The 12,948-nt window shown below is 43.1% G+C and overlaps 1 protein-coding gene across 5 annotated transcripts in view; it reads right to left on the bottom strand.

Moving 5' to 3' along the window:
• PHKB (phosphorylase kinase regulatory subunit beta) overlaps positions 1–12,948 on the bottom strand; it is a 379,505-nt gene that overhangs the window by 166,795 nt on the left and 199,762 nt on the right. For all 5 annotated transcript variants that reach the window (XM_033940814.1, XM_033940811.1, XM_033940816.1 and 2 more), the window contains 2 exons: positions 12,466–12,561; positions 8,681–8,878 (listed from right to left, as the gene is read on the bottom strand). In XM_033940814.1, the coding sequence (XP_033796705.1) occupies positions 8,681–8,878; positions 12,466–12,561 (294 nt within the window). The remainder of the gene's footprint in view (positions 1–8,680; positions 8,879–12,465; positions 12,562–12,948) is intronic.

The raw sequence follows: 12,948 nt of genomic DNA, 5'->3' as shown, positions 1-12,948 counted from the left end.
CTACGATGGGAAGATAGGACTTCAATGAGAAACCAAGGTGGCAAGGGAGCCCCTTCTGGTGATTCAGACAGGTCGTGACCTGTTTGGGCCGCCGCGGGAGCGGACTGCCGGGCAGGATGGACCTATGGTCTGACCCAGCGGAGGCACTGCTTATGTTCTTATGTTCTTATGTCATCAGCATAAGTGTAAAGAGTTTCCAGGGGGGACAGATGGAGGAGTTTCAGGGAGGACATATAGATGTTGAAGAGAATAGGGGATAGAGGTGAACCCTGTGGGACTACACAAATTGGTTTCCAAGGAGAGGATGAGGTGCCGTTCATGTTAACAGTGTATGAGCGGGAACGTAAGAATTTCGAGAACCAGTCTAAGACTGTGGAGTTAATGCCAATCTCAGAAAGTTGAAAAATTAGAATATCATGATGGACAACGTCAAAAGCTGCAGAAAGGTCAAATTGTAGAAGAACAGTGAACTTATTGTTGAACCTTTGAGATTAATAAGGCCAACAGGGATTCGATGCTGAAGTTGGGTCGAAAGCCATATTGGTAAGGTAGGAGGATGGAGAATCTCTCTAAATGTGTTATCTAGACATTTGTGTTGAAAATGTGTTATCTAGACTTTTGAGCCCTTAGTACATCTATCTTTTTTGGCCATTCTTGAATATAAAGGCATCCACATGAAAAACTCACAAAAGCAATCTTTTCAGACATCCAAGCAGCCAGCATTCTTAGCAAACTATTCACAGACAGCTGAGCATTCCTGAGCACAGCAGAGGGGCACTCTAAGGATTACTGCAGAGAATGCCATGTTAAAAGTCCCAGACACAGATGTCAATATAACTTGCTTATATTGAATGGTGAGCCCTCCAAACCCCACCCAAAACTTACTGTACCCACCTGTACACCACAACAATAGCCCCTATGCCTGTAGGTGTCATCTTTATGTAGGTACAATAGGTTTTGGAGGGCTCACCATAAATTTAAACTAGTTATATTGACATCTGTACCTGGGACTTTTGACATTATCTGCTGTAATTCTTAAGAGTGCCCTTCTGCCCTGATATGCCAATGTATGAGAACCATGTGAATCTGTCATACAGGCTGGCAGTATTGGATTTTCTTCAAATCTTTGGGTGGTGGGAGGGGGGTTAGTGATCACAGGGGAGTAAGGAGGGGTCATGCTTTAATCCCTTCAGTGGTCATCTGGTCAGTTTGGGCACCTTTTAGCATTTTTACATTTTTAAAACAGTTCTAGCTTCAAACATAAAAAAGCCCTGGACCTTTTTTTAAGGTTTGATTATCCCTGCCAAGCATCCAGGTCCTAAGCCTGCCCAAAACACGCCTCCTTAAGATTTAGATGCACTGGACACAAAACAACTAGAAAGACATCTAGAAAGTCTGTTTTGAGAATGCCCACTTGGACATTTTAACTAGTAGGATGTCCAAGTGCTGGTTTATGCTGCCTTTTGGACATCTACCTTTTTTGAAAATGAGCCCCATAAGCATATCTGCACCTGCTTTCACATATATTTAATGATTACAACTTCACATACACACTTTACTCTGTGCAAAGTATATGCTGAAGAAAAATAAATTCCCTCAGTGTATTTGAAATAAACATTTTACAGATTATATTGAGACATCTTGAAAAAAAAGCACACTGCTGCTCAACTCCCCTCCAACTCTCTAGCCCCAAAAAGTAAAAACTGGCATTAATGTACTGGGAATGTAGTCAACTGTGAAATTAAACAGCACAAATGATAAATAATATGTCCATTTGTTATAGGAAACTAAATGTAGATGGAATTTTATCAGCCAACAAATCAATCAGTGACCAAATAGCTACATTTGTAGTCTCAAATTGTAAGCTTATTCCTCCAAACCACATTTTAGCAAGCACAATTTAAATTACTGCAGGAGCCTAAACTTCTGATTTCTCATTTACGTTTTCCTTTTAAAATTTAAGAGACATTCTCTATTCCCCTGCCTCCTCAAAAAAACATTTACAGTATCGTAAAGGAATAATTTTATAAAGCTTTTTATAGTGTGCAGATCCTGTTTTATATGAAGAAAAAAACTTTTATAGAATTTCATAATTGTATGTGTGTGATTCTGAACACATAGACTGACTGGGAGAGAAGTCTTAGCTATGAAGAGGACCATGAAGCATAAAGCAGAAACAGGAGCATCAGAAATTATTAAGGGGGGGTCAGCATACCATTTCTATCTACTGGAAAAGATATTATTAAGGTAAGAACTTAATCTCTTTTTCCAGTGCAATAGGAATGGTATGTTAAACCTTAGGGATGTACCTAAGCAGTCCCTGAAGTTCCAGGTGGGAGAGATAAGCCTGCTTCTAGTACAGAGGATCCAAAAGCAGAATTCTCTTGCACTGCAAATCCACCCTATAGAATTTAGTGAAAGTGTGCAGGGAAGATCATGTTGTTGGTCTACATATCTATTCCAGAGGTATTGCTTTCAATTCCGCTCAAGGGAAGGCTACACTTCTGGTCAAATGTGCTTTCAATGACACCGGCGGTTGTTTGCTGCAGACAATGTAGGTGGAAGAGATCGCTATCCAAATCCACTGGGAAATGGTGGCCTTGGAAGCTGGTTAGGACAAAGAGATGGTCCGATAGACGAAACTCATTAGTCACTTCCAGGTAACGCAAGAGAACACTGCGAACGTCCAGCAGCTTTAAAGCCTTGTCTTTCTTCTTAGAATCCGAAGGATGAAAGGCTGGTAGCCTGACTTCCTGGTTGATGTGAAATGCTGAAATAACCTTTGGCAAAAAGGAAGGTACTGTGTACACAAGTTCGCTCACGTTTCCATGGCCCTCAGAAATGGTTCCCTGCATGACAAAGTTTGCAATTCTGAGATTCTTCTGGCCAAGATAATTTCAACCAGGAAAATCACTTTGATTGTAAGATTCATGAAAGAAGCTTCCTCCAAAGGCTCATACGGGCCATCTGAAGACCCTTTAATATGATGTTGAAATTCCAGGAAGTGAAGGGATCTCATATCGGCGGCCTGAGTCTCAGGGTTCCTTTGAAGAATCTAATAATGTCTGGGTGAACAGCCTGAGAGATTCGTTTCTCTCGGCCTCTAAAGCAAGCCAGGCCTCCAATCTGTACCTTAAGGAATGCCACTGCTAATCCTTTTCCAGGCCCTCTTGAAGGAAGGCCAGTTCCAATGATACTGGGGCTCTGATGGTCTCCAGATTCTCCTTATTACACCAGCGCTGAAAAGTATCCCATGCCTTGGCCTTTGTTGAAAGAGTGGATGCTTTCTTGGCCTCCAGTTGGGTGGTAATGACCACTTCCAAATATCCTTTCTTGGCTAACGCCATGTGCTCAAGAGCCATGCCAAAAACCCAAGGTGCTTTCTTGTTGCATACAATTGCCATAGGATGGAACATCGGATATCTCCAACATCTGACAATGTTTTGGAATGCCCACAGGGCCAACGATCATTATCCCAAGTCCAATGTCTGTCTGCTGAGGTAGTCCACTTGCAGATGTTCATTCCAGCTGTGTGTACTGTCATGATGGCCATCCGGTGCTTTTCTGCTCAAGCGAACAGTAGTTTTGCCTCTAGTTGGAACAATGTGACATAGGCCACTGCTGTGGCACTGTCTGAGAATACTCTTACAGCTCTGCCTTCCAGCACCGACTGTAGGTTTCGCACAGCCAGATGGACCACTCTCAGTTCTAGCCTGTTTAATGACCACTTCCTCTGGGATGGTGTCCATTTCCCTTATACTGGGTGACCACTACAATGCACCTCTCAGCCGAACAGGCTGGCATCCGTTGTCAGTGTGACCCAGGAATCGATATGATGTGGAATTCATTTTCCTAGAGACTGTAGATTGAGCCACCAGCTCATGCTGTTGTGGGCTGCCTTCATCCAGGGTAGCGGGGTCTATAGGAAGTCTCTCTGGGGAGACCAGCAGTGCATCCTGAAGTGGATGCATTTGCACCCTTGCCCAGGACACTACTTCTATGGCAGCCATCGTTGACCCAGAGCCTGTAGTTAGTGCCATGCTGTAGGCACTGGCTATGACAGTAGGTTTATAATTTGCTCCCAAAGCTTCTGCCTGCATGCTTCTGGCAGAAAAACTTGCCCTTCCACCGTGTTGAAGAGAACTCCCAGATTTTCCAAAGACTGAGTAGGGACTAATTGGCTCTTATGAAAGTTTACAATTCAAAACAGACTCTGCAAAGTTTGCACAACTGCCGCCATTGCACTCTTTCTCCCTCTTCTCAAGAGGGGGCTCTGATGAGCCAGTCATCTAGATAAGGATGAATCAGCCAACCCACCCTGTAAAGATGAGCTGCTACCACTACCATCACCTTGGTGAACGTCTGGGATGCCGTTGCAGGCCCAAATGGTAGTGCTGAGAATTGATAGTTATTCTCCAACATGTGAAATCTCCAGTCGGAAGGTTGAAGTTGGCTATCCAGGTGGTGGGGTTTTTTTTTCTTCTACTGTCCTATTACTATTGGAGTTCCTTTCTACCTATGTAATATGTAAACCACCTTGGTGTTCTCATGAAGGGCGGTATATAAGCACTTAACAAAATACCCAGGCACCCTGTTAGCATTTAAGTGGTATGTGTGCACATATGTGCTAGTATTCTAAACATTTACAAAGATAAGATCAAATTCAATATATGGCACCACAAAATCAGCATGCTAAGTGCTTTTCTATAAACAGTGCTCCAAATTGGATGCCATTTATACAATAGTGCCTAGGGCTGGAATCTATGCCTAAATCAGTCATTTTCTATAACACTGCAAATACCCATGACCCACCCATACCCCTCCTATGGCCATGCCATTTTTCAAGTCAACATACTAGAATTTACACATGCATCTTTATAGAATATGCCAATTAGCGTTGATAATTGATAAGCACCCAATTATTGGTGCTAATTGGTTTGTTATACAATTAAATTATGAATTGAAATTAGGCACATGCTTAATTTCTGCATAAAATATTGAGCACCATATATAGAATCCAGGCGATAACATGTGCATAAATGTGGGCACCTAGGTTATAAAACAGTCTCATGTAAGTTACATGGGTATTTGAAGAATAGTGCTTAGGTGATATGCTGGCATATACATATATGTGTGTGTGCTAGTGTGTATATATGCTAGTATTCTAAACATTTACACACAAAGGAGTAGATCCAAGAACGCATGTCAAAAATTAGGTGCAAAACATATGGGTGCAAAGTACCAATTTTATGATGGCAACTGCACATGAAGTTGCCAGTATAGAATAGAGTATGAATTGGCATATGCACACTTAACTTTAAGCATGAGCACTTACACCATGTCAGAGACTTGTGAAAATGATTATGCAAAAAGATGTCAGCTACATGTATAAGTGATAGTATTCTATAACTTACATGTGCAACTGCAAGACACACCCCTGATCTGCCCATGTGCCTCCCCCCCCCCCACTTTGTAGTTGCACACTGTAGCATCTAGGTCAGGGGTGGGCAAAATTTTGACTTGTGGGCCACAATGGGTTCTTAAATTTGCCAGAGGGGCCGGGCGATGCTGGCTGACTATAGGAGTGGGGCGGTGCCGGGCGAACGGTTGGGGGGGTTATGATGCGCCGCAGAATGATGATGATAAGAGAAACAAAAACCCCTCCCCCCAAAAAAGGGCAGATTTGTCTCTAGTTTCACTCTCTTCCTTTCAGCGTCTGCACTCTCTGTCTCTTCAATCTAGCCCCCTCCCCTTCCATATGGTATCTGCCTTCTTTCTATGCCCCTCTCCCCTTTCCATCCAGCCTGCTCCCTCTCTCCTTATTACATGTTTCATTCCAGCTTCACTGCTCTCTACATTTTTATCTCTCCTACACCAGATCTAGCATCTTTGTCCCTCTCTCATTTCTCTGCTGACCCCCTTCCCAGCATCAATCTCTCTCTACTTTCTCATTCCTCTCTCTCCCCTTTCCATCATCTGATCTCTCCATTCCACCCTGACCCTTTCTCCTCCTCTAATCTCCCTGCCAGCTGTTTCCTTCCTTTTTTAATCCTCCACTGTCCAGCAGTACCCCTTCTCCCTTCCCTCCTTCCCCTATCTAACAGTAAATCTCTTCCCTTCCCTTTCCCTCCTCCCCTCTCACCAGCATCTCTCCTTCTCCCTCCCTCCCTCTGAGTCCAGTAGCAGCTTTCCCTTTATTTTCCTTAGTCCAGCAGCTTCCCAGCCCCCTCCCCTCCTGGTCCAGTAGCAGCTCTCCCTTTATTTTCTTTAGTCCAGCAGCTTCTCAGCCCCCAACTCTCCCCTCTCAGTACTTGCCTGGACTAGTAGTGCTGGTGCTTTGCTCAGTGGTCCCACTGCACAGGAGAAGAACTAGGGAGCAGCTCCCCTAAAGCGCGCTTCGTCAGCTCAGAAGTGAGGCCTCCTCTCGGCCATTTGTGATGCATGACCGCGCTGAACAGAGGTTGGCAGTAACACTTGCGCGCCTTCCACACACCAGTCGCCCTGCCCCCTGTGCGGAGAAGAGTCAGGGAGCAGCTCTTCTAAAGCACTGCAGCTCACGCCTGCCACAAGTGGACAGAGGTCGTCGTCGGCGACGCTCACACTACTTCCACACACCAGTCGTGGAGAAGGGCCGGACGGTCAGCAGGCCGGTTTAAACATCTAAATGTGCCGGATTTAGCCTATGGGCCGTAGTTTGTCCATGTCTGATCTAGGTGCTAAGTTTACAGAATAATGTCTAAGTGCAGTTACGTGCGTAACTTCAAATTAGTACCAATTAATGCTACTTAAGGGAAAATTGGTGTCCAATTTAACAATTAAGTTAGGCACACATCTGGCACAATTTTGTAACTTGCATGCCCAAATTTGCACACTAATTGGAAATTTGGGTACATAACTTTAAAGAATCCAGGGGTTATTGCTGGTATGTTATTGGTCCTGTATTAACATGGGTTCTTGATATTTTTCTCATATTGCTAACCATTGTTTTGCCTTGTCATTGTTTGATTGAAAATGAATAAAGATGATTAGAAAAAAGAGAATCCAGGGGTATATGTGTGCATCAATGGTAGCATCTAGTTTTTAGTCACGTAGAAGACTACCCTTTTCGTGCACAGTATTTTGTTGCGTGTTTTCGCATTTCCTAGTTTGTGGTTTTCAGCAATACTGGACCCCGGAAGAAGGTCGTTTCACGACCAAAACACGGCCCGTGTCGGGTCTATGCCACAATTTATATACTGTGTTTGTTTGAGTTATTGGATATTTTATCTTTTGTACCTTGTTCAAATAAAGTTTTTATCAAGATCATCAGTTCCACAGTTTTTGGTTTTCTTCTTGATATTTTTGTCATATTGCTGACCTTTGTTTTGCCTTGTCATTGTTTGACTGAAAATGAATAAAGATGATTTAAAAAAAAAGAATCCAGGGGTATATGTGTGTATCAATGGTAGCATCTAGTTTATAGAACTTCCCTAATACTTTATAAACTATGCTAGTACATGAATAGGCAGTGTAAAGTTTGTGTTTTAATTTGTGAAATATTGATGCTGGTTCCAAGAACCTATTTTTTAAAACGCAATTTTACAGATGTTTTATATAGATCACTCGTTACAAGAGTTTTTTGTATATTACAACCAGGTTCAAGTTAAGATTAAATCCGATAGGAAAATGAAAGGGGATCAGAACTGACATGCAATGGCAACACTCATCTTTCCTGTTTTGTCTGCTCATAATCTTGGGTCATCTTTAACTCCTCTCTCTCCTTCACTGCCCAGATACAACATATCACTAAAACCTGCCGCTTCTTCCTCTATAATATTACCTAAATTCGACCCTTCCTCTCTGAGCACACTACCAAAACATTATCCCCGTCCTCATCACCTCGCGCTTAGACTACTGTAGCTCGTTACTCTCAGGTCTTTCGCTTAGCCATCTCACTCCTTTCCAATCCGTCCAGAATTTGGCTGCATGATTTATATTCTGGGAGAACCACTATACTCATGTTACCCCTCTCCTAAAGTCACTTCATTAGCTTTCCATCAATTTCTGAATACAATTCAAATGCCGCTTACTGACCTACAAATGCACTCACTCAGCTGCCTCTCACTATCTCTCTTCACTTATCTCCCTATATGATTTCCTCCCCACCCAGTGAGCTCCACTCAGCTGGTAAGTCCCTCCGATCTGTGCCCTTCTCTTCAACTGCCAGCTCCAGACTCCGTCCCTTCTACCTTGCTGCACCTTATGCTTGAACAAGCTGCCTGAATCTGTACAGCAGGCTCCATCTCAGGCAGTGCTCAAGGCTCAGTTAAAAGCCCACCTCTTTGAGAGTGCTTTCGACTCTTAACTCCTCTCACCTTGGGTTCTGCATCCCCAAACCTATTTGTCACATCTGTTTGTCCAAGTTAGATTGTAAGCTATTCCAAGCAGGGACCATCTATAAATGTCAAAATGTACAGCGCTGTGTACACCTTTTAGTGCTATATAAGTGATTAGTAGTAGAAGTGGTAGTAGCATGTCCATGGAAGCTTTCCAGGTATAACAATTTAAATGGAATCATAATTTGTTTTCAGGTCACTGTGAAGATATATTGGCTGTAAAACAAAAATCATGTCTCTAATGCAACGAGTGTTGAAATACAATCTAAGTATAAATGTGGTTAAGGATTTCCACTGGTAAATACCTTGATTTCCGCTGGCTTATAATAGCGTCTGTTAAAATCTTCCAGTGCTGTTCTGTAGCCATCTCTTAAAAACCGTTTGAACCCATACTTTCCTTTTAGCTTTCGAACAATCTTATCAAGAGTCTGATAAAACAAGGCATCATCATCAACAGCAAATGCAGGATAACTAATGCAAGGAAGGAGGGCTGCATCGGTGTTCTGGAAAAAAAAAAAAGATAATTTTTTTCTGTGACATATTGTGGTTTAATAACTTGGACAAAAATACATGTATGGCTCTAAAGTATGTACAAAAAATTATTGCAGAATATGGGATTTTTGGCCTGAAGGAGATTTAAGGTTCCTTTTATGAAGGCGCGTTAGGGCCTTAACGTGTGGAATAGCGCACGCTAGCCACTACCGCCTCCTCTTCAGCAGGCGGTAGTTTTTCGGCTAGCGCGCGCTAATCCGGTATGTGCGCTAAAAATGCTAGCGCACCTTCATAAAAGGAGCCCTTACTGTTATTATATTGGTTTGGATTAAAAGCTATGAGCAGAACTTGTTCAACATCATTATACTCGAATAAGTGAAATATTTAGTTTTTACATTGGTTTTTATATGTATCTTACTATTAGAAAGAACATGTTGCTTTTATTTAATAAAGTATTTTGTTAAGATTTTACCATGTTTAGGAGTGTTTTGTTCATTTTAATAAACAATTTCTATCTATCTATCAAAGAAAACCTTTGTGTTTGCATAAATGAGAAATTAGATTGATATGGTATTCACTAGTGCTGCCCGATTCAGGAAAAAAAATTTTGATTCGATTCGATTCAGCCTATTGAATTGGTTTTTCGATTCAATTTTCCTGCTCAATTGGGTGTTTTTTTTCAAACATCCCGGTGGGTTTATTTTATAGCCTCTTCACCCCCTTTGCCCTCTCCTACCCACACTGGTCCTGTGGTGTAAACAAAATAAACAAACAAAAAAGACTTTTCCTCTCTCTGTTAAATCCTAACTCACGTTTGTGGTCTAACACCAGCTCTTGCAGGGTACACGTTTCAAATCTGACATATTGAAATTACAAAACATAAAATAAAATTATTTTTTTCTACCTTTTGTTGTCTGGTCATTATTCAAATCTTGTTGGTCCCAGGCTTTGATTGTCTTCTGAAAACTTGCTTTCCAGGGTCTCCTTCTTTCTTCTTGCTAACCATCCATCTTCTACCTCTGTCCTCCCCTTCTATTTCCCTTCCCTCCCCCGGAGGTCTGGCATCTTTCCTTATTTTCATCTCCAACCACCTTTTCTCAACTACCCTTTAATCCAGCATCTCTCCCTCCTTCCCCACCACCCCAGGGACCACCATCTCTCCCTTTCTTTTCCCAACTACTCTCCTATCCAGTATCTCTATCCCCCCCTCCACACCATCCCTTGTGTCCAACTTCTCTCCCTTTCTGTTCCTTCCCTCCCTAAATCCCATTGTTCACCATCTCTCTCCCTCTCCTCTGTTTTTAGACCCATTATTTTTTCCCCCCCAAAGTCCGGCATATGCACATCTCTTTGAAACCCCCCCTTCCCTCCCTCCCTCTGTGTACTTCTACACTAGGCCCTCCCTCCCCTGAAGGGCTGTCCCCCCCTGAAGGCCTGCACCTCCCCCTGAAGGCCTGCACCCCACCCCTGAAGGCCTGCCTGCCTGTCCACCCAGAAGGCCTGTGCCACCATCCCTGAAGACCTGTCTCCCCCTTGAAGGCCTGACCCCTCTTAAAGGCCTGCTTGTTTCCACCCCCACCCCAAAGGACTGCTCACCTTCCCCCCCCGGAACGCTGATGCCAAAGCACTACAGTAAGGAAAGGCCACAGGTTATTATACCCACTATAATTTTAATACTGTACTATGAATGCAAAGAGCACAAGCTGTATTCTGAAACTGTAGCAGGAAAGCAGCCCTTAAAAAGTAGTTGCAGACAGTCCCAGGCTACAGCAAAAAAACATTATTATTATTATTTTTTTGCCTGTGTGTTTGTTTCTGTTAAAATAAAGTAGAATAAAGTGATCCTCCTCTGATCCTACCATTCCACTCTTGCCATATGCCATATACATTTTTTTTCTCTGTAGTTTCTGGTCTTAATTATAATCTATTTCCCTCCCTTTAACAAACACAGCAAAAATAATACATCTCCTAAGAAGCAAACCTGATGGAAAAAAGCAGTGAGCTGAAAGGCAGGGAAGCAGCCTCAGCTGGGCAAGTCACTTCATTGCCCCAGATACCATAGTTAGATCGTGAGCCCACCAGGAGAGAGGGAAACTACTTTAGAGAGTTTACTATAGCTGCGGAAGAAATGTGGAATATCAAATAAAAATAGGCACAATCAAGCTTCAAAAGCGGTATACTTACACCGCGGGGAACGAGCCCATGTTGACATCTTTGGCAACTGTCGGACGCCATTGGAGAGGGTCAGGGGAGAACCGGCGTTATTACTCCCCCTCCCCTCCCTCTCCCAGACAGAATCTGAGTGCAAATCAAGTTCCCTTCAGCTGACAGGCCGCTGCAGGCAAAAGAAGAGAGATCTGGTCGCTTCGGTCCAGCGAGCGGCCCTCTCGGCAAAGGCTAGAGTGGCTGTCAAAGAGCGGCCGGGACCCCACCCTCAGCCTCCAAAGCAGCTGAGAGTCTTCATGGACTGTGGCTCTCGGTTCCTACCAGTCCCCTGGCTTCCCGCGCACCATCTATGAGCAGCATGTGGTGCTAGCGATCTTTGCAAACTGCTTAGGAGGCCAGGGGGTAAGCACTAGCGGGAAGCCAGAGGGGAAGTCGGGCACCAGCACTTCACAACTGACCCTCTCCCCTTGCCCTCTAAAGCAGGAGCAGCAGTGGCCAGCCAACAAGAGGCAGCGCTGCCAATCCTGCTTTAGGGGGCAAGGGTCAGTCACTGAATTGGGAGGCTGATTTTTTTTTGTTTTTAAATCAATTCGAATCGATTCACCCGAAGTGAATCGGTGAATCGATTCGAATCGTAAATCGGGCAGCACTAGTATTCACAGTTCACCTGTTTTGTGACATAGGAAAATATTCAATATATTGCATTATTTATGCAAGGTATCAGTTTGTGCATATGTCTTATGAACAAGTTAAGATGGCAACCAACTGAAAACAAAGAAAGAGTGAGGAAAATCAAGATGCTAGTTGCCCGATTCTGGAAGTGGCGCCTGTAAAATGGGCGCCTACCGCTTGTCAATCACCAGCAGGTATCACATCCAGAATTGCATCTTTTTTTTATATATATATCTATATATTTTTTTTAACATAGGCGCCTTAAGTGTAGGCCAGCATTTTAAAGGCCTACATTTAAGGCACCAGTCTTGTGCCTATGGAGGCACATAGGGATGTCTAAAGATGCCTAAAGCAACTTCTGGAGCAAACCACGCACACACCAGCCTTAGGCAATGGTAGGCATCTCTATGAACCTCCATAGCCGTGAGACAGATGCCTAAGAACGGCGCCTGCATTTTTAAAAAAAGTGTGTCCCAATTGGTTCATTAAGACAGCAGTAGGACGCCTACTGTTGCCTAAATTCAGGATGCTTTGGAAAATTTGACCCTAGGAATTCAATAGCTATATAAATTGAACTGAGATTTTTATAGCTATTGGACTTCTTGTTTCTTGATTTTCCCCACTTTAACTTTTCTTGTATCCTACTCGTGAGGATGTTTTTCTTCTCTTTGGTACTTGCCACAATAAATTGTGAACCACATTTAAACAGAACCATTTTTCTTTGCAATCCTGTTTAACTGAAAAGTGCAGCATGACTTACGTGAGATCGTGACTCTCTAGGGAGTAGTGAGCAAAGAGTTTGTCTGTTTCTGTTATGGGCATCAAAATCCACAAATATGACCGACCATGAACAGCCCTGTTGATTGAAGAGCAGGAATCAGAAATAGTCTCTCTTAAATTTAATTTCAATGAAATATGCAAATATCTCTAGAACCACAATTTACTTATCTGTAAACAAAGTTACTCACCTGTAGTAGGTGTTATCAGAGGAAAGCAGAACAGAGATTCTCACTGACATGATGACATCATCAAGCTTTTAGAAGCACTACAGCTCTTGGCCTGTCACTGTCACACAGGATCTGGTCAGTCTAATATGTACAACTTATAGCAGTGATTCCCAACCCTGTCCTGGAGGAACACTAGGCCAATCGGGTTTTCAGGCTAGCCCTAATGAATATGCATGAGAGAGATTTGCATATGATGGAAGTGATAGGCATGCAAATTTGCTTCATGCATATTCATT

The sequence above is a fragment of the Geotrypetes seraphini genome, chromosome 4, assembly GCF_902459505.1.
Source record: "Geotrypetes seraphini chromosome 4, aGeoSer1.1, whole genome shotgun sequence".
NCBI classification, from domain to species: Eukaryota; Metazoa; Chordata; class Amphibia; order Gymnophiona; family Dermophiidae; genus Geotrypetes; species Geotrypetes seraphini.
The sequence above is the reverse complement of the archived record's forward strand: the minus strand, read 5'-3'. Positions and strand labels throughout refer to the sequence as shown.